The sequence below is a fragment of the Odocoileus virginianus genome, chromosome 28 (genome assembly GCF_023699985.2).
Source record: "Odocoileus virginianus isolate 20LAN1187 ecotype Illinois chromosome 28, Ovbor_1.2, whole genome shotgun sequence".
NCBI classification, from domain to species: Eukaryota; Metazoa; Chordata; class Mammalia; order Artiodactyla; family Cervidae; genus Odocoileus; species Odocoileus virginianus.
The window spans coordinates 27,831,741-27,858,038 of NC_069701.1; the positions used below are offsets into that span (position 1 = coordinate 27,831,741).

Sequence of the window (26,298 nt, forward strand, 5' to 3'; positions counted from 1 at the left end):
GGCTAAGTAGGATGGAGGGAGCAGGAGCAGGCGAGGAGGCTGGCAAGGCAGCAGCCGTGCCCTGCAGAGCCATACTGGGGCCTCGGTACAAGGGGAAAAATCAGTATTACTGATCCTAACTGTATTTAAATTTTTTATTTCTTATAATAATTTTTGCATTAATTTTGATGGTCAGAAATATTACATTCAGGGAATATTAATCAGAGAGAGCTATCTCAGAGGTCCACAGCTCAACACCAAGACTTGGCTCTACGCAACTGCCTGCTGATTCCACAGCTGGAAACCTAAGGCCAAACAAATAGTGAGACAGGAACACAGTCCCACCCATCAAAAAAAAAGAAAGATTACCTTCAGATTTGTTTAGCTTGAGTATTGAGTCCGAGGGCAGCCCTTAGGCTTTGGCCCCACGTGAACTGAGCGGTAAGCCAGTTATACAGTCAAATGCTCTATCACTGATCTCCACCCCCAACAGTCCAGTTCTGAAGAGTTGAACTAGGGTCATGAGTATAGAGGTGAAGAGGAAACAAGAAATATAAGATATGTTTTGAAGAAAGAGTCAACATGGTTTTATGACTTAGAGGAGATGAAGGAAAGCGGTGGGGGCAACGATCCAAAAAAAGGCTTAGATTGCTTGCTTCTATAATAGGGAAAATGGTGAATTTAAGTACATAGGTAAGAGGTTGGAAGAAAATTTCACTCTTGGTTGTGCTCAGATGGAGAGACGGCAGAGCGACTAGGGGAAGGTTCCCTTGGTGGCTGCGTGACAGAAGACAGGAAAGGATAAAGGTGGATCTATAAACATCAAGGATCTACTTAAAGTGTAGAGTCAGGGAAAATGGTAGTTAAAATAAAAAGAGAAAGGGTCAGAAATGGCTCTGCCACACCATCCAGCAGTTCTATTTCTGTGTAGTTATCCAAAGAAAACAAAAACACTCATTTGAAAAGATATGTACATCCCAATGTTTCCTACCACATTATTTACAATAACCAAGATATGAAAGCAACTTAACTGTACACTGATGGATGAATGGATAAGAATTATACACACACACATATACATACACTGGAGTATTATTCAGTCATAGAAAAAGAATGGAATCTTGCCATTTGCAACAACAGGAATGGACCCAAAGGATATTTGCTGATTGCAACAAATCAGACAGAGCAATACAAATACTGTGTGATTCTACTTATGTGTGGAATCTAAAAAAAGAAATGATACACAATAAATAAACAGTAACAGAACAGAAAGAGACTCACAGATGCAGAGAACAAACTGGTGGTCACCAGAGGGGCAGGGAGACATGAGTGAAATAAGTGAAGGGGACTTAGAGCAATTATCAGATAATAAGTCATGAGAATGTAAAATACAGCCAAGGGAATACAGTCCACAATATTGTAATATCTTTATATGGGGATGGTTACTAGACTTATTGTGGTGACCTTTTCATGTGTAACGTATAAAAATATCAAATCACTATGTTCACTTGAAATTAGCATAATATTGTAATTCAATTATACTTCAATTTTGGGAAAAAATGGATCTATAGAGTTGCCAGCCATTGGGAGGAGAAATGAAGGGGAAATAACAGAGAAGGGTCAAAATGACCCAGTCAAAAAATGGGCCAAAGACCTAAACAGACATTTCTCCAAAGAAGACATACAGATGGCTAACAAACACATGAAAAGATGCTCAACATCACTCATTATCAGAGAAACGCAAATCAAAACCACAATGAGGTACCATTACACGCCAGTCAGGATGGCTGCTATCCAAAAGTCTACAAGCAATAAATGCTGGAGAGGGTGTGGAGAAAAGGCAACCCTCTTACACTGTTGGTGGGAATGCAAACTAGTACAGCCGCTATGGAGAACAGTGTGGAGATTCTTTAAAAAACTGGAAATAGAACTGCCATATGACCCAGCAATCCCACTCCTGGGCATACACACCGAGGAAACCAGATCTGAAAGAGACACGTGCACCCCAATGTTCATCGAAGCACTGTTTATAATAGCCAGGACATGGAAGCAACCTAGATGCCCATCAGCAGATGAATGGATGAGGAAGCTGTGGTACATATACACCATGGAATATTACTCAGCCATTAAAGAGAATTCATTTGAATCAGTTCTAATGAGATGGATGAAACTGGAGCCCATTATACAGAGTGAAGTAAGCCAGAAAGATAAAGACCAATACAGTATACTAATGCATATATATGGAATTTAAAAAGATGGTAACGATAACCCTATATGCAAAACAGAAAAAGAGACACAGATGTACAGAACAGACTTTGGGACTCTGTGGGAGAAGGTGAGGGTGGGGGGTGGGGTGATCTGAGAGAACAGCATTGAAACAAGTATACTATCAAGGGTGAAACAGACCACCAGCCCAGGTTGGATGCGTGAGACAAGTGCTCCGGGCTGGTGCACTGGGAAGACCCAGAGGGATGGGGTGGGGAGGGAGGCAGGAGGGGGGATCGGGATGGGGAACACATGTAAATCCATGGCTGATTCATGTCAATGTATGGCAAAAACCACTACAATATTGTAAAGTAATTAGCCTCCAACTAATTTTAAAAAAAAAAAAGGGTCAGTTGAAGACACAGGAGGAAAAACACCAAAGTGTTCAGTGCAAAGGGCAGAGCTTCAGCAAGCGGACACTAAGAAGAGGGTGGTATCCAGGCAGCCTTATGCTGGCCATGTGCTCCTCCCCGGCTCTGCGGCAATCTGTGATGAGCACCCTCCCCCAATCCCAGTAATCCTTGTGGAGGCTTCAGAGGACATGAGCCTGCAACCTAAGGGCTTCACTTTTCTGATCCTGGAAAGAAATACCATGAAGTTCTGAAGTCTGGAATCTACTAGGATGATGGACACACACTTGTTCCTGCTCCAAGATAAACCACCCCTGACGCCACCACCATAGTGACCACCGCCCCCTTCTGAAGTCAGGGCTTCATCTACTGTATTACATCACTCTGACCACCACCCTCCCCCCAAAACCTGCCCTATGCTTCTATCAGGGACCTGTCTCTCCTCCCCACCCACCCAGTTCCCTCTCTGTGGCTGCTCTTCACCCACCTCCCAGCCCTGCCAAACCTCACAGCATTGCTTCTGCTCAGAGTCTTCCTCCCCTCTGCCCCCAAAGATCCCCACAATTAGAAAAGAGGGAAAAGGGAAGTAGATTTTCAACACTAAATAAAAAACAGATGGAGGCTGTGCGTCTATAGGAGTCCGTCTCTGTCTTGAGCCAAGCAGCCTTAATTGTCCAAGTGTTTGCTCCTCAAACCCTTCCTGATCCTTCTGGTGTGTGTGTGTGTGTGTTACAAAAAATTCTGTCAAAGTAAATCTATATTTTCTTTAACCAACTACACAATCCTGGGGTTTAGCCTTAGTACTATACCATAAGCATACAAGACAGACAGATAAATACTTCTAGATGCTGCAGCTTAAGAAAAAAAAGTGTATTCCCAGAGGCAAAGCTGACTTAACACTGAATGGATGGGTAAGGGAGTCTACAATCCACAGGAGTAAATCTGTATCATTCTAGGCCTGGAATTGATGTTCATACACTCCAGTAAGAAGATGAGAGACTGGAAATCAGTAAGCCTGGGTTTGAGTCCTGCTCTGGGCTTCCCTGGTGGCTCAACTGGTAAAGAATCCACCTGCAATGCAGGAGACCTGGGTTCAGTCCCTGAGTTGGGAAGATCCCCTGGAGAAGGGAACGGCTATCCACTCCAGCATTCTGGCCTGGAGAATTCCATGGACTGTATAGTCTATGGAGTTGTAAAGAGTTGGACACTACTGAGCAACTTTCATTTTCACTTTCTGGTCCATATAATCAAAGCTATGGTTTTTCCAGTAGTCATGTATTGATGTGAGAGTTGGACCATAAAGAAGGCTCAGTGCTGAAGAACTGATGCTTTCAAACTGTGATGCTGGAGAAGACTCCTGAGAGTCCCTTGGTCTGCAAGGAGATCAATCCTGAATATTCACTGGAAGGACAGAAGCCAAAGCTGAAGCTCCTGTACCTTGGCCACCTGATGTGAAGAGCCGACTCGCTGGAAAAGACCCTGATGCTGGGAAAGATTGAAGGCAGGAGGAGAAGGGGACGACAGAGGATGAGAAGGTTGGATGGCATCACTGACTCAATGCACATGAGTTTGAGCAAACTCCAGAAGATGGTAAAGGACAGGAAGCCTGGAGTGCTGCGCCCATGGGGTCACAAAGAGTCAGACACGACTTAGTGACTGAACAAAGACTGCCCCTAAAGAGCTGGTTAGTCTCCAGCCTGTTTCTTAACCTCCTTAAGCCTCTGTTTCCTGAGGACACTGGCCCCAATGATCACCAAGTTCCTTTGCAAATACAAGTCTCATTTTTGCTGATCCATCCACATTCTTTCTCCTGACCTTGTGACGGACAACCTTCATTTGATAAATAACGACGCCAGGGTGGGAAAGCCTAAAGCACCAGAATTCGTCATCATTTAGATTCATGCCAGGCCATGTCCCCTTCAAATGCATTAACGCCTTCACGTCGTTTGTCTTCATTCTTCCCTGGAATATGCTCACACACCATTTTGCCCCCACATCCCCTGCTTTTTCAGTAGAGAAAAATGAGGTTAGGAAGTGCCTAGCTGCGAGCTGTCCAGGGGCTCTCACATACTAGTTGCAAATTTGTGCGGTAAGTGGGGAATTTCTCATCCTAAACCCTTTCACTTTGCTGTAGGCAGTTGCCCCCTGAGGCCAGCCTGACCAACTCCACAGACATGTCATTGCGTCTGAGACTGCTCATCTTCAGAGGATGTCAGACCAGCCAGCACTTCTTTTTACTCACAGAGGAGTGCTTTCAGCCTTCCCAGGGGAGGAGTTTGGGGCAAACTATATCTGGCCCTCAGAAGAACACTGGGGCTCCTCTGCTTCAGGGGGACACATATGACCTGCTCCCTGGAGAAGGGAAGGAGGCAACACGGAAATGCCCCCCACTTTCAGCTCTCCCACCAGAGGGGAGGGGGCCAGGGTGGTGGAGCCACAGGAGAGGCAGGAACAGACAAAATAGGAAACTCTCAAAGGGCGGTTTAATTTTAGATTCAAGGCCAGGAAATTGTTTTTAAAACAATAAGAGCGATGGGCTTGGGTCTTGGCAAAAGGGCAGGTCGGACCACTGCAGATTCCTGAGAGAGAAATGAATCTGAAGCACAGAGCAGAGATGGGACTGTCAGATTCCGTTCTCCACGGGAAGCTGCGCTCAGCCTCCAGAAGGGCCACCTGGACCACAGCTGACGCCGCCGAGATGCCCCCCACCCTGGGGCTGCAGATCAAGTCACGGGAGGGGACGGTGACCAAGGGTGCAGCTCCTCACACCAGTCTGAGACCACAGTCCCCTCCACTCAAAAGACATTCCCTTGCTGAGAGGCATCCGGTGAGATCCTGTGTGATCCATCAACTTCTACTCATTAATGGGAAGCCTTGAGACTCTCAGTGACTCCATGGGGTGCCAGCCTCAGGCATCCAGCCCACAGCTTGGAGGTGAAGGGTGGGCCTGACTCAGAGCCCCCTGAGACATGGAGCGAACCTCCCATGGAGAAAAACCTGGACAGGAATTTCAATTTGCTCAGCGGTCTACAAAATGGAGTTCTGTCTTTTTACCATAAACCAAGGAGGGTAAATACACCATGAACAAAGCATACGGATGCATCAGTTCAGTTCCCACTCAGTCGCGTCCGACCAGCACACCAGGCCTCCCTGTCCATCATCAACTCCCAGAGTTTACTCAAACTCATGTCCATCAAGTTGGTGACGCCATCCAACCATCTCATCCTCTGTCATCCCCGTCTCCTCCCGCCTTCAATCTTCAATCATACAGATGCATGAGTTGGCATAAATTCTTATCCATCCCCACATTTCTTAAAAATGGTCAAGATGGGGACTTCCCAAGAATTCCCTGGTGGCCCAGTGGTTAAGGTTCTACTTCCACTGCAGGGAGTTTGAGCTCAATTTCTGGTTGGGGAACTAAGATCCCAAGTGCCGTGTAGCCAGGCCAAAAATAAATTACATATAAAAATTTTATTTTTAAAATGATAGGGACTTCCCTGGTGGTCCAGTGGTTAAGACTTCACCTTTCAATGCAGGGGTGCAGGTTTGATCCCTGGTCAGGAGGCTAAGATCCCACATGCCTCATGGCCAAAAACCCAAAACACAAAGCAGAAGCAATATTGTTACAAATTCAATAAAGACTTTTAAAATGCTCCACATTAAAAAAAATCTTTAAAAAATATGATCAGGATGCACTTATTGATAAGGAGTGTCCCAAGCCAGGAACCGGAAGAGCCAGACCACACTCCATCCTTTACCATCCTGTAAACTTGGGCAACTTCATTTACTCTCTTAGGACCTGAATTTCCTGATGCTGGGAGATGGTCTCAAGGTTATGATCTGGCTCTGAAATTCTCTAGCTTGTGCTGACTGAACCCCATATCTTAGAAAATCCCCACTTTCTAAGATGCTGGAAAAATCTCTTTTTTCCTTCACTTCTTCTGACTATCACTAAGAGTTATGGTTATAGGTTATTTCTTATACATCATGTTCCAGCAAACTCCCCAGAGGTAAAGCCAACACCACCCCAAGCAGCGAGAAAAAAAAAAAAGCTTTTCTGGTTTCCATTTACATTCTAAATTTCCTTTTCTGTCTTCTCATTTCTCTAATCCAGGAGAAGGAAATGGCAACCCACTTCAGTATTTTTGCCTGGAGGATCCCATGGACAGAGGAGCCCGGTGGGCTGTTTATGGGGTGGTCTCACAGAGTCGGACAAGACTAAAGTGACTTAGCAGCAGCAGCATTTCTCTAATCAGGGATATCTTATCCATTCCTTTCCAAGATCCTCAGAAAGAAGGAAAAGGTATGCATGGTAAGCTTCATAGAAACAAGAACCAGCCCTTCCCAACTTCCCAGAACTGCAGGGACAATACAGACATCCCTGTGAACACATCCTAAGGCATGTGGGGTGGAGGTGAAGAGTGCCAACAGCAAAGGCTAAGAAGAGAATTGCTTCCCAAGGAAGCCCAATTAAACTGCAATTACTCGAGATAAGAGAACCAAGTCTGTTTACACAATGGGGCTGTAAACCACCAGCCCATTACAAGAGAACTTTGATCTGGTGGCAGGGGAGCTATTTCTGGTCCAGGGTAGAGAGGAAGCAGGGAGGATTCTCAATAAGAGAAATAAGAATGGCTCCACTCAACCCAAAGCCCCATCTTGTTCTGGCCGCACCCTTGTAAGGACAAAATCAGTGGAATCACCCCCACCTCCCCGTGTCCATCTCACGCAATAGAAAAGTCCAGAGAGAAACAGAGAAGTGATGGTAAACACAGGGAAAGGGAATTAACTGAGGTCATATTTCTGGCTGGTGTCACGATGACCTGACATGGTAAGTTATACCCTGTGCCTGTTTTACAGGCCAGAATACTGAGGTTCAAAGGTAGTAATTTGCCCAAGGTCACGTGGGTGAGGAGTAGCAGACCAGAATTTAACTCAGGTCTTTCTGACTCCAAAGCCTAAGTGCTTTCCGTGCTATTGGATTGGCCAAAAATTTCCTTTGGGTTTTTTCATAAGCTGTTATGGAAAAACCTGAAGGAACTTTTTGGTCAACCCAGTGTGTGGCCAGGCTATGTTCCACAGCTGTCTGGCCCAAGCCAGAAGGCTCAGGGCCTTGCATGTGGCCTGACACTCTGAACAGTCTCCCTTGCCTGGCATATTGCTATAGAGTAAGTCCCCTACATAGGAACCTTCAAGTTGCGAACTTTCAAAGACACAAGCGTGCATTCCATCATCGTCAGGCGTGAGTGACATTACAGCTTGCCCCCTGTCTCCTATTGCAATCCCCCGCCTCGTCTCCATCCTCCAGGCAGTAATTCTTCCTGCCTGTGCACCCGATGCCAGCCCTTGCATGCCAGCTCTTGTACGGTACTGCTGTTTTTGTTTGTGTTTATGTTTTATGTATTATTTGTATGAAAAGTACTATAAATCTATTATAATACAGTATTACAGAGTGGGTTGTTAGTTGGGTACTGGACTAACTTTGTTGGACTTACAAACAAACTGGACTTACAAACTCGCTCTCAGAACGGAACTCATTCATCTGTAGGGGACTTACTGTGTGAGGGAACTTACTGCATGCCCAAAGGCCTGAGCTCCGAGAGGAGGTGTGTGTGTTCCTTCCCTCTGAACAGTTCAAGGTGCTTTCTAAGCTCGAGTGACCCAAGGACCTCCTCCACACACTGGTGAGGGAGCCAAGGACAGGGATGTGCGTGGTCCAAACCAGGGGCAGCCTGCCCCGCCCATTGCTGCCCTGCCCCGCTCTCAAGGCTCAGCAGTGTGAAGGGGAGGATGACGCAGGAGAGGACCAGGGGTGCGAGGGACTTCCAGGCGCAAGGCGGCAAGCTCTCCAGCCAGCATAACAGGAAGGAGTGCTTCCTCCCACTGCATGAAAGGGCCCCTGACACACAGCCCATATAAGTACCTGCAAACGTCACCCCACTCCCACACAATGGCCAGACAGCTTCCAGAAGTGTTGTTTCCCTGCCTCCCCTGCTGTGACATCACTTCTTTCATGAAGGTCTCCCAGGAGCCTGACCTTCCGAAGGGGAGAACTTGTGTCCTGCTTTGGACAAAGGGGCTCGAGACAGATTACGTGAGTTCTGCATACAATGGCTTTTACCCGAGGGATGGGATGAATTTTTGCAACTGTTGCTGTGATTATTTTAAGCCTTCTCCTGGTAGAGCAAATAATCAAATCATACTAACGCCAGCTCCAGTTCTCAGTCAAGGACTCTGAGACTGAGTGGTCTTTAAGAGTCTAGAAAATATTTGTTGTCTTGGTTTAGATTGTTTCTTGGACAACTAAAGCAGTCTGTTTAGCAGAAACCCTGGTAACATGAACATAGTCTCACTTTTTTTTTCTTTTTTAAGATTACCCTTTCAAACACAAGGAGTTACACTCAGTACCAGGCTTCCCAGGTGGTTGAGTGGTAAAGAGTCTTCCTACCAATGCAGGAGATGCGGGTTCAATCCCTGGGTCAGAAAGATACCCTGGAGAAGGAAATGGCAATCCACTCCAGTATTCTTGTTTGGAGAATCCCAAGGACACAGGAGCCTGGAACAGTCCCTGGTCAGACACAACTTGGCAACTAAACAACAACACATAGTACTACCCCTCCTTCAAACCCGATCTTGTGTCCATTCTAGAGCACAGCTTCTCAACCTTGGTGCTACTGACGGTTGAGGCTGGATAATTCTTTCTCATGGGGCATTGTACCGTGTAGTGTAGAATGCTTAATTGCAACCCAGACCACTCTCCTCTGGATGCCAGCAATAACCCCACTCCCCAAGTTCTGACCATCAAAAATATCACCAACAAAATCACCCCTAGATTAAAAAAACCCACTGGTTTTCCTTTTACCCTCAAACTTCCCATTCTGGGATAGCTTCTCTTCCTGGTGGCCCAGGCTAACTAATGCAGAGACCAGGGCGCCAGGCAGGACTTGGTTGATTGGATTAAGTACAACTGGTTGAGCTCTAGAGGACAAGACTCCAACAGAACTGAGAAGACTCAGGTGCCTGGGACGTTCACGTTCTTGTCTGGGAAAGTTCATGAAGCTGGGCTCACCCCCCCCAGGAGATCTCAGATTGGGATTGAAAGTATGAGGTTTGCTAGTTTTTCTCCTGCTAATGCCCGGAGCTTATATTCTAAAGGTGATTTACAAATTCTTTCACTGTCATTATAGCCCAGCCTGAAGTTGAAGGTTATCTGTCAGAACTAGTTCACTGAACTTGAGCTTGGATCCTTCAGCTTTATTTATCTAATTTTTTAAATAAAGAAGACATAGATGAAGAAGGCAGAGGACTTTCCTGGTTGCTCAGTGGTTCTGAGAGATTTGCCCAACTAGCTCCAGTGGTGGAGAAGCTGAGCCCCAGAAAGAAGTTGAGAGCAAAAGTCCTGTAACAATAACATAGCAGTTCGCTTACGTAACTTTCTGCTTTTACCCGAGCAAATCTGAAATATCGTATTGAAAAGGATCCCGAGGGTTGATAATGTTTTTCAGATATAGCGATTGGGGGTGGGGATAAATGAGTTCTTTGTTTTGAAACCAGTGGAAACAATTCAAAATGCGTTAAAAATACCAAGTGTATTCAGTTGAGGGTGGGGTCTTTAGTTGAAAATACACACTTAGAGTTGTTCTTTAGTTTTTTCCAATCTCATACAATTTCCAGATGCCCTGTCTAGGATAACTTAATGTTATACCTGCAGCTTATGTACTTGTCCTGCAATTTATCTCAGTGCCTAAAATAAAATAAACACAAATTTGCATGGCATTGCTAAGTAAGTTATTAATCTTATTTAATTGGATTACAATATTGGCAAAGAGAATTAAGGTAAGCTGCTTTTAAATCCACTTTTCCAAGTCAATGACACGGTGTGCCGTGGAATCACAGTATCCTTATTTAACAAATCTTTACAATATCATCTTTAAGAAAGATTTAGTGTCATTTGTGCTGACCTTAGATGATAACTTCTTTGTGAGAAGCAGAAGCAGTCTTTTCCCTGGCCAAGTCTCCAGCCATATGGACCGTAACAAGTCCCTTGGCAATTTCTACTAAGCAGAATGGAGGGATTGTTGGTCTGAACTTGTGTGTGTGTGTTTTAAATATATTTCTGATGTAAATTGTACTCTAAACTTTTCCCTGATTCTAATTTTTAAATATAGTGAATACTGTTTATATGGAAACAGAAGCCACTTAAAAAAGAAGAAATAGGTGTCACAGAACAGTCAGGGAAGAAAGATGTGTTCATCATTTCTTGAATGTGGAATTGCTTTTGAAGTAATTATTTTTTTAATATTATAGATTAAAACACATCAGATCTTTTGACAATTATAGTGAGAGGTCACGGCAAACTGAGGGGTACCAGGGTGAAAAACTCTGCAGCGGAGGCAGAAAAGCACTCTGGTCAATTGGGGTCTATTTAGATAGATAAATGTATTTGGAAGGATTAACGCTAAACTTATTTGTCCATTTCCAGAGTAAGTAATAAATGATGGCCACCTCCGTAAAAATACACACAGAATTTAGAATTAACAGTTAATGATTCATCAGCTGCTATTAAAATTTCACTTAACAGTGAAATTGATGAATGACAGCATTTGGGGATCTCTCACACATCAAATTTATAAGGAATTTAGCTAAATATTTCTACAGATCAGCATATAACTTGGGTAAAAGCCTTCTTCCCTAAGAGCAAAAAACTTTATTTAAAAAGAAATTTTAAAATTCCTCTTACCCCTCTTTTTCTAGGACTCAGGAATTTCCCCTATCAACTTGTCACACTTTATTTCCAGTTTCAAATTCTGTGATTAGAAAAACTTGTATATTTTAGCTTTTATGTATGAGGACCAAAACAAGCTAAATTATGCTAAGAATAGTCTAACGTACATCAACGTGTGAAAAATCTTCAGCAAATGAACTGGGCTGTGAAAAATCACCTGGCTTTAACCATTATTCAAGTTTGAGTCGTATTCTCTGCAACACAAGCATGCTAAAAAATCTTCCTCAGCAAATTCATCAGTCTTGGATGTTTCACTTTATATGGTGATGAAAAGACAGATAATCTGGCAATGTAGTCCCTCCAAAAGCTGATTCCAGCTTGGAGTTGGGTTCTGGCTGCTTCTGTCTAAGAGAGATCAGAGAGCAGGAGACCCAGGGAGGGAAGGATGGGCCAGGGAAGGGCCGGGGAGGAGTCCTACTCACCAGCACTGCAGGTCGAGCCGCTGAGTAGGTGGCAGGGCCACTCACTGCAGAATCCACAAAGTAGCTCATCATGCCGTCAGCACCTGCGTGGGAAAAATCACTCACTGAGCTACTGGGCGAAGAACATGAATGGATGAGAAACCAAAGAGGGCCTTGGATCAGATCTCCTTAGAAGCATCGAGGTCACTTGTTTGTGTTATAGAGAAAGAAATGGAAATGTAGAAAAACAAAGAGGGGGTTTCCCTGGTGGTCCAGGGGCTAAGAATTTGCCTTCCAATGTAGGGGAAGCTGGTTCGATCCCTGGTCAGGAAGCGAAGATCCCACATACTTCAGGGCAGCTAAGCCAAGGCACCACAGCTCCTGAGCCCGAGAGCTGCAACTAAGACAGGATGAAGCCAAATAAATACATAAATATTTCAAAAGATAATTATAGAAAAACAAAGCGACCAACAGGGAGTAAGGCCAGCTCCTGACTGCAAGATGGCCTGAATGGTGGTGCCTGCTGCAGACAGTAAGCACTCAGAGACTACAAAAAGACCCTTTAGAGAGCTTCTGGACAGGAATAGGTCTTTTAAAGTCACATTCCCATCCCTGTATCTCACTCCCTCCACCCCCGACCCCGGCCTGGCCCTCCACATGCAGTGTGGCATTTATAAACTGGTGAAGGACCAAATAGAGAAAGGGTAGGAGAGAGGCGGGGTGGAAAACCTTTACTGAGAAGGCAGGACAACCAGGACCCCGAGACAGATAAACAGAGAGAAGCCCCAAAAGGGAATGCATGTTACCCATTTCACAAAGGAGAAGGGCTATTATTAAATAACTCTTGTTGAGAGCCATTATCTCCATTCAAAGTCTGAATGACCATCACACTTGAGGAGTATTCTGGCTAAAGGGATTTTGCAGCTAGCTGTCAGTCATCAGGAAAATCATTTATATAGCAAAAATTTCTGTTGATCCAAACACTCTCTAAAGTACACTAGTCCATACACTTTCATGAGTTCAATATTACACATTTTAAAAAATGTCTTTCTTGAATGATTTAGAAGGTTAAATTCCTGGGTATGTCTTTCAGAGGCCAAATTCCTATTCTTAGGGAGTGACATTTGCGTTTCAACTTAGCTCCTTTCCACTTTATATTTGTCTGTCCTTTTCCTTTATTCTTGAGGACAATTAAAGCCACTGACCTCCTTTCAAGAAATATCAAGAATAATGTAGGTCTTATGCTCAATTTGCAACTCTGTTCACCATCTGGATACAGCTTGACAGCAAATGAGCATATACATATTCTTTCATATGACGTGTATTTGGATAACATAGATAAAGTTCTACAATGCAAAGTTGTACTGACTAAGGTCTACCATCACACAGCAACTACTTTCACACAGTTGAGAAAAAAGTTAAAAATCTTCTGAAAACATAACTTATCCCAGAACTGTGCTTATTGTGTTTAACTAAAATATCACCTTTAAATGATGTCTTTTCTCCTCAAAAGTAGGATGCAATCAAAATAATATTAATTTTAAAAATGTAAAATAGCTAAGGGTAACTATGTTCATCAGGCTTCCCTAGAGGCTCAGTGGTAAAGAATCTGCCTGCAAGTGCAGGAAGCATGAGTTTGATCCCTGGAGAAGGAAATGGCAACCTACTCCAGTATTTTTGCCTGGGAAATCTCATTGACAGAAGAGCCTAGTGGGCTGCAGTCCATGGGATTGCATAGTCAGACACAACGTAGCAACTGAACACCAACAATTATGTTCATCAAGATGCTGTTTTCTAGTTTTTTCAGGGACTTGATTGCAAAAAAATGGCTCCCAGGAGGAACTCCCAGGTGGTAGAGCCGAATTGGAAAAGTTACTCTAGTCCAAGGAACACTGTTCCCACCTGGAGTTGGAGTTGTGGTCCCCTATTCAGCGTCTGCTTCTAAAAACAGTGAGCAGCTAGCAAATATCAGATTCTGCACTAGGGGAAAGGGCCTGGTCAGCGTGGACACAGCGCATATAGTGTACAGAAGTGCTCCTGCTCTTCATCTCAAATTCAAATTTTAAAGTCCCAATAAGTCATCAACCATCCTCACTTCAAATTTTTATCTCTACTCATAGACAAGATTTAAAAGTTGACAAAACAGATTGTGTTATACTGACAATGGCTTAACCAAGATCTGATTCCTTAGGGAAAACTTGCCCCATCCCTCCAGGGTCCCGAAAGACAACCTAAATCTTAGGAGAATGTCCAGGTGTGGAGAATGCTGCTTTTTGTAAGCCATCTAGCCCTCAATTTCCTCCAGAAAGCCCCCGGTGTCCCCTGAGTCATCACAGATCTCAATTATTTATTCAACAGGCACATCAAGGCTTCCTCTGCCAGGAACTTGTTAATCATTCAGTAAATAGCTACTCTGTGCCTCCTGGGCACCAGGCACTGTTTTGGATGCTCAAGACACACAGGTAAACAAAGACCCCTCCCTTCTATCCGACTTGGGATAAAGCTGAGAAGGCTGGATCTCCATCTGCAGGCAGTGGAGAAGACAGACTCATGGAGAACTAGAATACAAGATGACGAGGAGTTTACCTAAAATACCGAAAACAGTTCTGCCAAAGCCTGGGGAATAGGAAGCCATGGAAGACTGCACAGTGTACTTGGCCTTATGGATGGTCCCCGGACTCCACAAACAGGGGCAAGTCTTTGCCCTTCTGAATTCTTGCTAGACTTAGACATTTGTAAAAGAAATGCTTTGGGGATCAGCTGCCTTATCCTGAAGCCTAGCTCAAAGGCATCAAAAGCAACACTCTTCCTCCTACCAAACTTCCACGTAGCTGGGAAAAAGGTTTAGTGGAAATGTGTTTTCTCTTTCCGATGGAGAGAGAGAGTGAATAACTCCATGACCCCACACAGGGTCCAGCCTGAGCTGGCCTGAATTCATGAAGCTTCACTCTCCGTGACTGACACTCCCTTGGGGAGAAGCCCTTTGCCCACAGAGGAAGCTGGAAAGAGGGAGTTGCCAGGGCTCTGGAGGGCTCTCATCTCAGGAAATAACTCTGGGACAGAAATGGATGACCGCTTCATTATTTTTTGGAGAAAGACAAAAAGAACCCTCCCTGTTTCCACTTGTGGATGGTGACAGAGACCAGCTGCTGTAGACGTAAATCCTTTCAGAAAAAGCTCAAGGACTGTGTGGGGGCAAAAAAAAAAATTGACATGTTGGCCAAGGAGAATTCCCTCCTACATGACAGCTATTTGGATATCGGCTGGACCAACGTTTTTGTCTTGGCATTATAAACGTTTCTGCCTAAACACAAAACAACTGTGTGAATTCAGCTTTACTCCCCAGCCTAGAGGCATCCATGGGCTTGTGTGAATGCAGAAATGGTTTGAATTCTTGGTAACAGAGGGCAGAGAAGAGCTGAGCTCACTTCCTTGAATGGGCGCCACAGTGCCCAAGCAGCCAAGCAAAAGTGTCTGCAGCGACTTTGTGCTCAGGAGACAGTGGGCTCCCAGCTTTGGTCCACCCCAGCCTCCAGGCCCACTGCAGCCCCATTGCTCACCACCCCACTGCCCTAGCCCACCACTAACCCACCCGCCACCTCGCCTGTCCATCCTCACCACCCTGGACTTTCAGGATGAAAATGGGCGTGCCATGCAGAGGGAAAAAATGCAGCAGATTGGTTTATGTGGGCATCTTGCGTCCAATAAAATGCTCTGGGACTCTGGGGACCCTTGGTTCTTCCTAAAGCATGTGATGGCCTCTGGAGTCCCACCCTCCACAAGTGCTGAGCGCAGGCTGACACTGGCTTCCATTTGGGTCACTCTAGGCCCAGGCTGAGTGACACAGGGAAGGAAGGGAGGAGGGGGACTCAGAGGGGTGTTTCAGGCCAAGGCAGCAGAAGAGCAGGGGGCCCCGGGGAGACCAGGCTCAGTGGAGGCTGAAACCAGTTCCCCTCAACTCTGCCCCCTGCTCTGCTCTGCTTCTAGGTGATAGCTGTGATGTCACTTATGGTTTTCATTGGGGTTATTATTTTGTTGTTGCTGTTGTCTTGCAACCCCATGGATCACCGCACACCAGTCTGCCCTGTCCTTCACTGTCTCCTACCCCATGGACTGCAGCACACCAGGCTCTCCTGTGCATCACTATGTCCAGAGGTTGCTCAAATTCGTGTCCATTGAGTCAGTGATGCTATCTAATTATCTCATCCTCTGCCGCCTCATTTTCCTCCTGACCTCAGTCTTTCCCAGCATCGGGGTCTTTTCCAATGAGTCAGCTCTTCACATTAGATGGACAAAGTATTAGAGCTTCAGCTTCAGCATTAGTCCTTCCAATAAGTATTCAGGGTTGACTGCCTTTAGGATTAACTGGTTTGATCTCCTTGCAGTCCAAGTGAGTCTCAAGAGTCTTTCCAGTACCACAATTTGAAAGCATCAATTCTTTGGCCTCAGCCTTCTTTGTGGTCTAACTCTCACATCCATACATGATTACTGGAAAAATCATAGCTTTGACTATACAGACCTTTGTCGGCAAAGTGATGTTTCTGTTTTTTAATATGCTTTTTAAAAGCCAAAATTAAAGTGCTACCAACAAATCCACTGTGATTTAAATTTGACCTTGCCCTCTGGTCTTTGTGTTAGTATTCTAGGTCAAGAATTATGGCTATAACATACCCAGGGTAAGAAGACTACACATGAGACATACAAAAGTATAAGAAAGCTGTCACAGAAAATATAGATGATGCAGGTTTTTCCTTTTTTTTTCTTTTGCAAATTGTGCATAATTTAAATAGATTTGCAATAAATGTTTCTTTTAATATCAACAGTTTAGAGTTCCCATATTCCAAGCATACCCTGGAATGCAGGGGAAAAAGAATTTGGCTTCCAATAGGATTAGTCGTTCAAAAGATACTTTCCCTAAACAATAGCACCTTTGCCAAACCAAGGGCTTCCCAGGTGGCTCAGTAGGTAAAGAATTCTTCTGAAGTCCAAGAGACCCAGGAGACATGGGTTTGATCCCTGGGTCAGGAAGATCCTCTGGAGAAGGAAATGGTAACCCACTACAGTATTCTTGCCTGGGAAATCCCATAGACAGAGGAGACTGGAGGGATACAGTCCATGGCGGTGCTAAGAGTTGGGATATGACTGAGAAAATGATCATCCACATACATGCCAAACTAGAGGCAACACTGTCACCCACGTCACCGAAGCAACATCTTTCATTTACAACAGAGAGAGTTTGCATGTCTTCTTTCTGAATATAAATCTGTATTTCAAAGACTCAGACTGAGTGTTACCTCTTCTAGGGAGCAGTCTCTAAATCTTCTTGTCAATTAGATGGACATTCTCGATCCTCAGGTTTGGGATTCACTCTCACAATGTACCTAACAAAGTTCAGAGTACTTCCTGCATCTCTGTTTCTGATCCTGCATCATAAGTTGCTAGAGGGTAGGGACTGTGTCTTTTTAGCTGACACATTGTATTAACAGATGTACAATATGCTTGCCGACTGAACAAAGAAAAGACCTGTATGTGAATATAGTTAACACATGCAGGAGTTATGTCTCAGTGCCTGAGTATACCCAAGACAGCAAAGATATCTCTGAGACAGGAAAAAAGGGACATCACCTGTGATGATGTGTCCATATGCAACTATGAGGTTAGATTTCTTTAATAGTAACTGCAAGCAGGATCATATTCTTCTCTGAACTAATGGACATAGCCCACTGATGAGTGTATTGTCTCCCATTATTTTCTTTCTAATTCTCATGAGAAGTCCATTTGTAGTTTTCAAACCATTTAAGACGCTCTCTTCCTTGATCTGCCAGTGTAACAAAAGTTACCACGTCTAATTCTCCAAGAACTGAACTGGAAGCAGATTTAGATAGCTGAACAAGCTTCAGTCCCCCAAAGAAACCGTGGTCGCCATAAGCAGAAAAGAAATTGGTAAGAATTGAAGATGGATTCTTTCTGTCACTCCTAATTCTTTAGGAACCTGATTTTCTTGACTGAGTATTCCAACTGATGGTAATAAATCTTCCATCTTATTTCAAGAGTCAGAACCAGCCCATAAAGACCATGTTCTGATCCATGGGTTACTGGCTTCTGCATCTTAAAGTCAATTCACCGACCCTTTCACTAAGTTCATGAAGCATCAACTCACAGATTAATGAACATATCAGTCTTGTTTCTCCCCAGCTTCACTGCTAATGAGTCCCCAAACTCTTACTTGAACACAGGCTTGAAAATGACTTATATCCATCTCCTACTTCTCTGAACAAGTGTCATCTTCTAATTAACCATAACGCTCTCAGATTCTGTATGAATTGACACAGCTCAACCAATCTTTCTTAGAATACTAAAAATGGACTCCTGTTATTATAATATTACAAAAGTCACTCACTAACATCTCCCGAAAGGAACAGGGAATATAAGATGGTTTTCGTTTGCTGAGCTGGGATAATCAGGGGCTAACAGTGCCTTGTAGACCATTTTATGTTTCCTCCTCCTGGAAACAAATACCTCTCCATTACTCTGCTGGGATGGTGCTGTCAGCAGAGGCAGAAGGGGGCATCTCTCGTAAACCTCGAGGGAGTATATTAAACCCTGCCTGCTCTTCTATGTCTAGGAATTTTATGAGCACAATGCCAGTCTTAAGTCTCCAAAACTTTCCGGAAACTAAGGCTGTGCTCTTTCTATATGGGAACATCCTCTGCAAAACTAAAGGTGACATTCAATCAGCTGTCTGACAATAAAAGTGGCTAGAGCCTTGTCCTCAAATGGCATTCCTCATCCTCTGTCAAATCCTGAAATTCAGAAAATAACCATGGTTGTTCTTCAGACACACTACAGTGCCATGCGTGCAGTAGGCACTCAATAAACAACTAAATAAAAAATTTGGATTTGCATCATTCAGAACCCTGTGGCAAAATGAGGGTTTGGCTAACAGAATCAGATAAAGGTAGACTCAAGGATAATTACAGGCCAGATATTAACAGTGAAATATTCTTCTTCATAGCTTTTACTTTTTAGGTAGAATCTAAGCAATTACATTGGAAAGACTGATACTGAATCCGAAGCTCCAATATTTTGGCCCTTGATGCGAAGAGCTGACTCACTGGAAAAGACCCTGATGCTGGGAAAGATTAAAGGCAGGAGGAGAAGGGGACAACAGAGGATGAGATGGTTGGATGGCATCACCGACTGAAAGGACATGAGTCTGAGCAAACTCAGAGAGATGGTGAAGGACAGGGAAGCCTGGTGTGCTGCAGTCCATGGGGTCACAAAGAGTTGGACACAACTTTGTAACTAAACAACAACTACAAAAGCAATTACATGGAAAATTTATATTATAAGAGCAAGAAAGCTATTATAGTAAATGTGGGAAAGAATAAATGTATGAAATATTATCAGGATCAAATTATATTTCCATACTATTGATGTTAATTATATACAAGAGAAAGTTATGAGTGACAGCTGTTTCTTTTTGTCTCCAAATTTACATGCATGCATGTCTGTGGCCATACCACCCTGAACATGCCGGAGCTCATCAAATTTACATGCATGCCTCCAAAATTACATGAATAACAAACATTTTTAGATTAGTCCTAAACTTTGAATGAATAAAATGAAACTCAAATATGGCCCCCAAAAAAATGGGATTTGATCTAGTTAGCTAGGATTGACCAGCTGCATAGCTCTGTATTAGATGCTATGGCAATTCCCAGGCTGAGAATAAATCACTTTTCTCTTTTATATAGTTATTTTTCTAGTTGATGAGAGACAATGAGCCAATTATAAGACCTTGCTACTTAACAGTATGGTGGTTCCTCTCAGACCAGTAGCATGGACAAGCACTTGGGAGCTAGGAGAACTACAGAGTTCAGGTTCCATTCCAAAATGATCCATAAGAACATTAAAGTTTGAGAAATGCTGGTGTAAGTGATATATTATAGGAACATAAAAGATGAAGAGATGACTTCTGGAAGGATGCTGAAGGAAAACTTCAAGAGGAATTGGCATTGAAATGGGCCTTGAAAAATGGGTAGCTAGAAGTATGCACAAAGACTCAGAAATAAGAAAACAGTAGATTAGCGAACAAAGAATAACCCAGTAGTCAAATGGATTATAGGGAAGTGGGAGATGGAATTGAAAGACCCTCTAGGGAAGATTACCAAACTAAAAGCTTGGACTTTTTTAGTATAGATATAGATTTAAATAGCAATAGTAGTAGTAATAAACTTAACAATAATATATTATCAAAATTAAAGTTATAACTGGTATATCATGTAGTGGAATATTACATAGCAATGTAAAGGAAAGAACTATTGATACACTTAGCAGCATGAGTGAATCTAAAATAAAGTATGCTAAATGAAAGAAAATTACCTACTATATGATTCCATTTATATGATATTCTTGAAAAAGAAAAACAATAGGGTCAAAGAACATGGCCTGGAGGTGAGAAGAGGATTTGACTATAAAGAAGCATAAGGAATTTTTTTTGAATGATGAAACTGTTTTATATCTTGATTTTAATACATTGATTTATACATTATAAATACTTGATTTATACATTAGCCAAAATTTGTAGAACTATACACTAAAAAGTGTGATTTTTACTGTTTGCAAATTATACTTTAATTTAAAAAAAGTGTGCTGGGGGAAATATAGTTTAGTATTAAAAAATTAGATTTTTTTCTCTAAGAAACTAGAAACAAAAATGAGTAAGCTGGAGGAATGATGTGAAGCATCTTGGCGTCAAGGACAGCTATAGCAGAGGTCATGGTATATGAGATTCTTGGCCACGTTGAACCCAGAGAGAGCTTCAAGCTAAAATGTCAACTCTAACCCCATGGTGACTGCCAAAAAAATCCCCAAGGAGCCTATAAGTTTAAAGAACTACTTTTCAACCCACAGCGTGTGGAGTTATGTCAGATATAATCTAGAATTTAGATATGGCTCTGGCTCTTAAGAAGCTCTCAACAAAACTGAGAGATGCCGTAAATATAGACATAGCTATTGAGAGAAAAATGAATGAATGGAGTCCGGAGAGTTTTAATAATGCCCTTTAACACTGAACGAAGCACACCAGCTGCCTTCAATCTCTCAAATCCAGCGAGCAACTTCTTGGACTATGTCTGATGGTCATTTTTCACGGTGGGATTTTATTTGTTCTATTGCCCAAATTGTAAGTTTCAAATTTCTCAGCATACTGCTAAACAGCTTCCTGGCATGCTTATATAAAAAGGGATTTGGTAAAGTCAATGAATTTTAGAGTTGGAAAAAAATCTCATCAAATCCGTCCATTTTTTATTTGAATGAACTGAACCCAGAGAGGTTAAGTGTTTAGCAGAGTGATAAAGATAGATAGATTATGGTTGACTGGGACCTCCTTATTGAGTGTGGGTGTGCCTAAGTCGCTTCAGTTGGGTCTGACTCTTTGCAACCCTTTGGACTGTAGCGCACCAGGCTTCTCTGTCCATGGGATTCTCCAGGCAAGAAAACTGGAGTGGGTTGCCATGCCCTCCTCCAGGGGATCTTTCCCACCCAGGGATGGAACCCACATCTCTCGCATTGGTAGGCGGATTCTTTACCACTAGCGTCCCCTGGGAAGCCCTTGCTGAGTGTGAAGACACATTTCTTCATCTCACAAAGTCTTTATTTCCTCAACTGCAAAATGGAAAAACAATATCAACCCTTTCAGGTTTATTGAGGAGGGTTATATAAAATGAAACCCCTGCATATTATTTTACACATGATAAAATGGTCAATAAATAGTGGCTATTATTATTATTGCTATTTTATCACAGTGCCTGGCACTAGTAAGCATTGACTAATTAATAGTAATTGTGATTTTTACTACAGAGGTTATTTATTCAGATATTAGAAGCAGAACCCAGATGGCCAATATACCTTATCTGTTTCTAAAAAGACTTCATTTAAATAATCAAAATAGGATTCCCTTCCATAATCACAGGTTGAGTAGCCTTAGCCAAGAATTTCACAAGAGAAAAGCGCCACAATTTCTGTTGAATGGCGGTCTGCTTGTACCATTGTTATGCATAAAACCAAGAAGTAAGCAGTTTTCTTACCTTGGGGAACAAACGGGCTGAAAGATTGCGTAGCAAACGGGGGAAATATCCAGCTTCCTTTGATAGAAATGTGAATCTTATGTGGCCTTACACTTTGGCAACGAGATATAAATATAATCAAGTTGTAAGCTGCTGTGGAAAACAAGAGTTTTTGTTTGTTCTGTTTTTTACAACATTTTTGCTTTTGTTTTTGCTTTTGCTTTTAAACCGTGCTTTCCAAACCGATTTACATAGCAATCACCTAGGAATCACCTGAGAATCAGGTTTCAAGGTACAGCCAGACGGTCTGCATTTCCGACAAGATCCCCTGTGATGCTCATTTTGAGCAACGAGGCAGTGTCCGGACTCCCTCGGTTAAATACAGGAGTGGTTACAACAAGGTGTTTGGAAGGCAGAGCCCACTGAGGCACAGGCAAGAAGAGTCTGGACCACAAGCTGAGCAGAGGTTGGTTGTTATCTTAGTTGCTTTGCAAGCCCAGCCAGGGAGAAGGCGCAGCCCAGGAGCCGTGCCTCCGTCTCAAGCCTTGTGCCAGGTGAGGGTGAGGGCAGCATCTGACAGGGCTTCCTGCCTTTCCTAAGAAGCCAGGGTTTGAATTACTTCACCTCAAATGTCAAGAAACTGGCATCACTGCTCTTCCCCCACCCAGAGGAATCCTTTTGGCTTCAGGATCTCTAGGAGCTCCAAAGGGCACTGTATTTTTCACATTTTAAAAATATTTATTTATTTATTTGACTGCACTGGCTTGCAGCAAGTGGGATCTAGTTTCCTGACCAGGGATAGAACCCAGGCATTGGGAACTCTGAGTCTTAGCCACTGGACCACCAGGGAAGTCTTATTTTATGCACATTGGACTTAAAAGAGGACTTAAATCTTATCGAAATTCTTTGCGCTGTTTTGCAACTCTTTGAAGTTCCATCAAAATTTGTCCCAAGAAATTCCATCAAAATTTGTCCCAAGAGGGATCAAGAGAGAGATTTACTGATCTTGTCAACTAGACCTTGTAGCATTTCTTCAGGGTCAGTGTCTTCCTAACAATGAATCATTCATTTATAGATTCTCCTTTGGAAAAGAAGCATAAGCCATGGTATTCTTCCAGATAAATCAACCATTGGGCTAAGCAGAGAAATTTAGCCTGAATTTGTATAAGTGCCTCAAAGTTACTAGGTTCCTATGAGACATGACTCTAGCCACAGCTCTGCACCCATATGGTTTTAGTCCTTTTTAAAAAAAATTTTTTTATTGGAGTATAGCTGCTTAACGATGTTGTGTTCATTTCTACTATAGAACAAAGTGAATCAGTATACATATATATGCCTTTGGTTCTAATCAGGTCTCACCACCAACCAAATATTCTGAGTACCAGCCTCAGAGTCCTCATCTGCTAAATGGGAATAACAAGAGTGCCCACCTCACGGACTTCATTGTAGGTTAAAGTAACAGCCCAGCCCATGCAGAGCGCAAGGGCCCTAGGACTTGCCAAGTGCTCAGGAAACTTCAGGGGTGATTATCCTTCCTCTGGTGAAGTGGAGAAGACAGGTATTACACCTAGAGAATCATCAGGATTAAAAGGCTGAGCTCCCTACAGCTGCTTTTGCAGTACAGTGAGGACAAAGGAGATGCAAGGACATATAAATGAGTGGTCTTCACATCTGGATTGGCCCAGGACTGAAGATTCCTCTCAAATGTCACTGAATAGCTGTCCACCCCACCTACGGGGCTCAAATGCTAAATATGTTTTCATTTCCAAAAAGAAGGGGAGAGAGAAAGAGCGAGAGGAGGAAGGTGGGGATGGGGAGAGAAGGAGGGAGAGGAGGAGGGAAAGGATGTCCCAGCTCCCTTCTGCTGTTTAATACAGAAATGGGAGTTTTGAGTGGGTAATTAGAGGAGGAGAATTGCTGTTAAGAAACAGATCTGTTCACCAATCAATAAAACCAGGAGATACAGCAGAGCTTGAATTATCAGTAAGAAACCAAGCAACACTGTGATGCCATCACTGAGGGATCTGGCAGAGCCAACGATGTGTTTCGGGAGCATTTGTCTGCCCTCTGAATCACCCTCCCTGGGGGCCTGGCACCCACACACCCAATTTGTTACAAGGTTACTTCAGACTCTCCCTCAACCTTACTGGCACTCTTTTCATTCTTCAAAGCTCTAGGCTGTTTACTTTTATTCTCATGAAGTAGGTGGAGCACAAATCATTAGTCACTTTTTTTTCCCAGTATTCCCAGTTTAGAGAGAAAGAAAAGAAAGCGCAGTCACATCAAATTACTTGTTCTCACTTCCAAAGCCAATCTCTAACAGACCAAAGCCTGCACTAGTGCCAGTTCTGACCCCATCACCTTTGAACTCCATTATCATCTGAGGCAGGCAGTTGGTCCAGATCCATGCTTTCAACCCATCCTCCAAGGTCACAGGTGACCCCATGTTGAAGGGTTACACCCTGCTCCCCACCCTCCCCCAGGCTCTGCTCCGGGACCTCCCTGCACCTCTAATAAGCAGCACCTCCGTGTAAGCAGCTCTCTCTGGAATCAGGCTTCCCACATCCTCAGCGGCGGAACCAGGACGGAAGAGACGGCCTGGCTGCCTTCGCTGTTTGTTTTTTCACTCTTGAGTTGGCAAGGATGGGAGTTGTTGATTTACAATTAGGAGCAGCGTGCTTCTTCAAATATTAATATTAATAACGACGATGCTGAACACATGAAAAGGCCTTTTCATCTTCAAAGCACTTTGCAGACATTAACTCATTAGCTCTCTCTCCCCTCCACTCAGAAACAACAGGTAAGGAAGAATCTCCAGAGCCCCCGCCCCTGCCCGGCCCAAGCCTGCAGAAGCAAAGAGGTTTCTCTTTAGATAAAAAGAAGGTGTTGCCGTCCAGACTTAACAGCTGTCGAAAGAGTCAGAGTGCCAGGCATTTTACAAATCAAATGGAGCTGCCTGAGTTGCCATTTCAGAACCTGGATTTCCCGTTGTTTAACAAATATCTCTCTTTTCAGTTTCACAGGAATGGTATGAAGTAGGAAGGAAAATGGCCTTGTGATTTAAAAAAAAAAAATCTTATCCGAAATGTGATTAGGAAAACCTGCAATCAAATGCCTCAATCTCGGTAACCCAGCATCTTTTGAACAGTTCACCCACATGAAACGCAACTTTAAAAGGGGGTGACAGAGATGTTTTCATAATAGATGAAAAGCCCCAAACAAAATGGGATTGCCAGATATAGAAATCACCAGTGGAAGCGGGTGGCCGTCCACACCACACCCCCTGCCTGTGTGCAGAGGTGCCCAGGGATTCAAGCTCCATGAGATACCCACCTCGACTTTCAAACTCCTCCTGCCTCAGGTACAGTCCAAAAGAAGTACAGTCCCTTGGAAAACTGAGTCACAAAACAGGTAAAAAAAACACCGAAAAGCCTAGTCTGATTTGCAAGACTCAAACCTGTAACAATTTTCTCACAATATACGCAATTCATGAAGCTGCTGAGCTTAAAAGAAAATTTTTCAAAAATTTCAGAAGTAAAACAATGGCTCACTAGGAGTGAAAGAGAAAAAAGGAAAGAAATGTCTACATTTATCTACAGCTTTATTTCTTTGGAAGCGCTCCAAGATGTGAAGAAAATTCAGTTTCTGACAAGTAATCGGCGAGTGTCTAAAATGTGTGTGATTTTGCTTTTATGAAACAGGAGGAAAGGGGAGACAGTCTTGATTTCAGACTATTCTAACAAGGTTAGGAAGTATTTTTGAAAATGGTTCTTAAGCAGTTGAATGAAAAATATAGAAAAATATGAAAAGAGAAAGAGAAAGCCGCTTGTATCCTGAAAGTCCCCATCAATTTACCAGTTAATTCCACCAAATGAACAAAAAAAAAAAAAAAAGGAAAATGGACCGCAAAGTTTTAGTCAGAAACTCACACCCCACTCACTTACTACTTTGCCGGAGAGACTGGGTGAAGAATGGGTCCAGAGTGAGCTCCCTCAAAGTCTATGGTCTCTTCCCAACTACCTGCGGGAATCCTCTGCTCCGAGGCTAAAGAGGATGCAGGGACCATAATGTTCCTAATAGAGCGGCCTCCTTAAATTGGGGGGTGTGGTCAAGCCCAGAAAAGCTGGAAAAAAGGCAGTGTTCCACGGGCCCCTGACTCCACAAAGGCAGCCACTAGGATAGGCTCTGCAGTCTAGAAGGAAAAGCAAATAATATTACTTATTGAGATAACACCAGATCACACCTTAACTCATATCATTGAAATTGCCCTTCAATTAAATGTAATTCAGCCATGGAGAGTAGCCTGGAGACTTGTGAGCTAAAGCGAACTCCTTCAATGGGATAACTTTCAGCGTTTGCTCTAGCTTTAGATTTAGTCTCTACTGAACATGTGAATATTCATGACTCACATTTCTTGACTTTCTCAATGGAGACCCCATTTAACCTAG

At 43.3% G+C, this 26,298-nt stretch overlaps 1 protein-coding gene across 1 annotated transcript in view; it reads right to left on the reverse strand.

Annotated features, from left to right (window-relative positions):
- ETS1 (ETS proto-oncogene 1, transcription factor) overlaps positions 1-25,854 on the reverse strand; it is a 138,648-nt gene extending 112,794 nt beyond the window's left edge. The window contains exons 1-2 of the mRNA XM_020879226.2: positions 25,795-25,854; positions 11,802-11,884 (exon numbers count right to left, since the gene is read on the reverse strand). Of these exons, the coding sequence (XP_020734885.1) occupies positions 11,802-11,873 (72 nt within the window). The 5' untranslated portion in view covers positions 11,874-11,884; positions 25,795-25,854. The remainder of the gene's footprint in view (positions 1-11,801; positions 11,885-25,794) is intronic.
- Between the last annotated feature and the right edge of the window lie 444 nt (positions 25,855-26,298).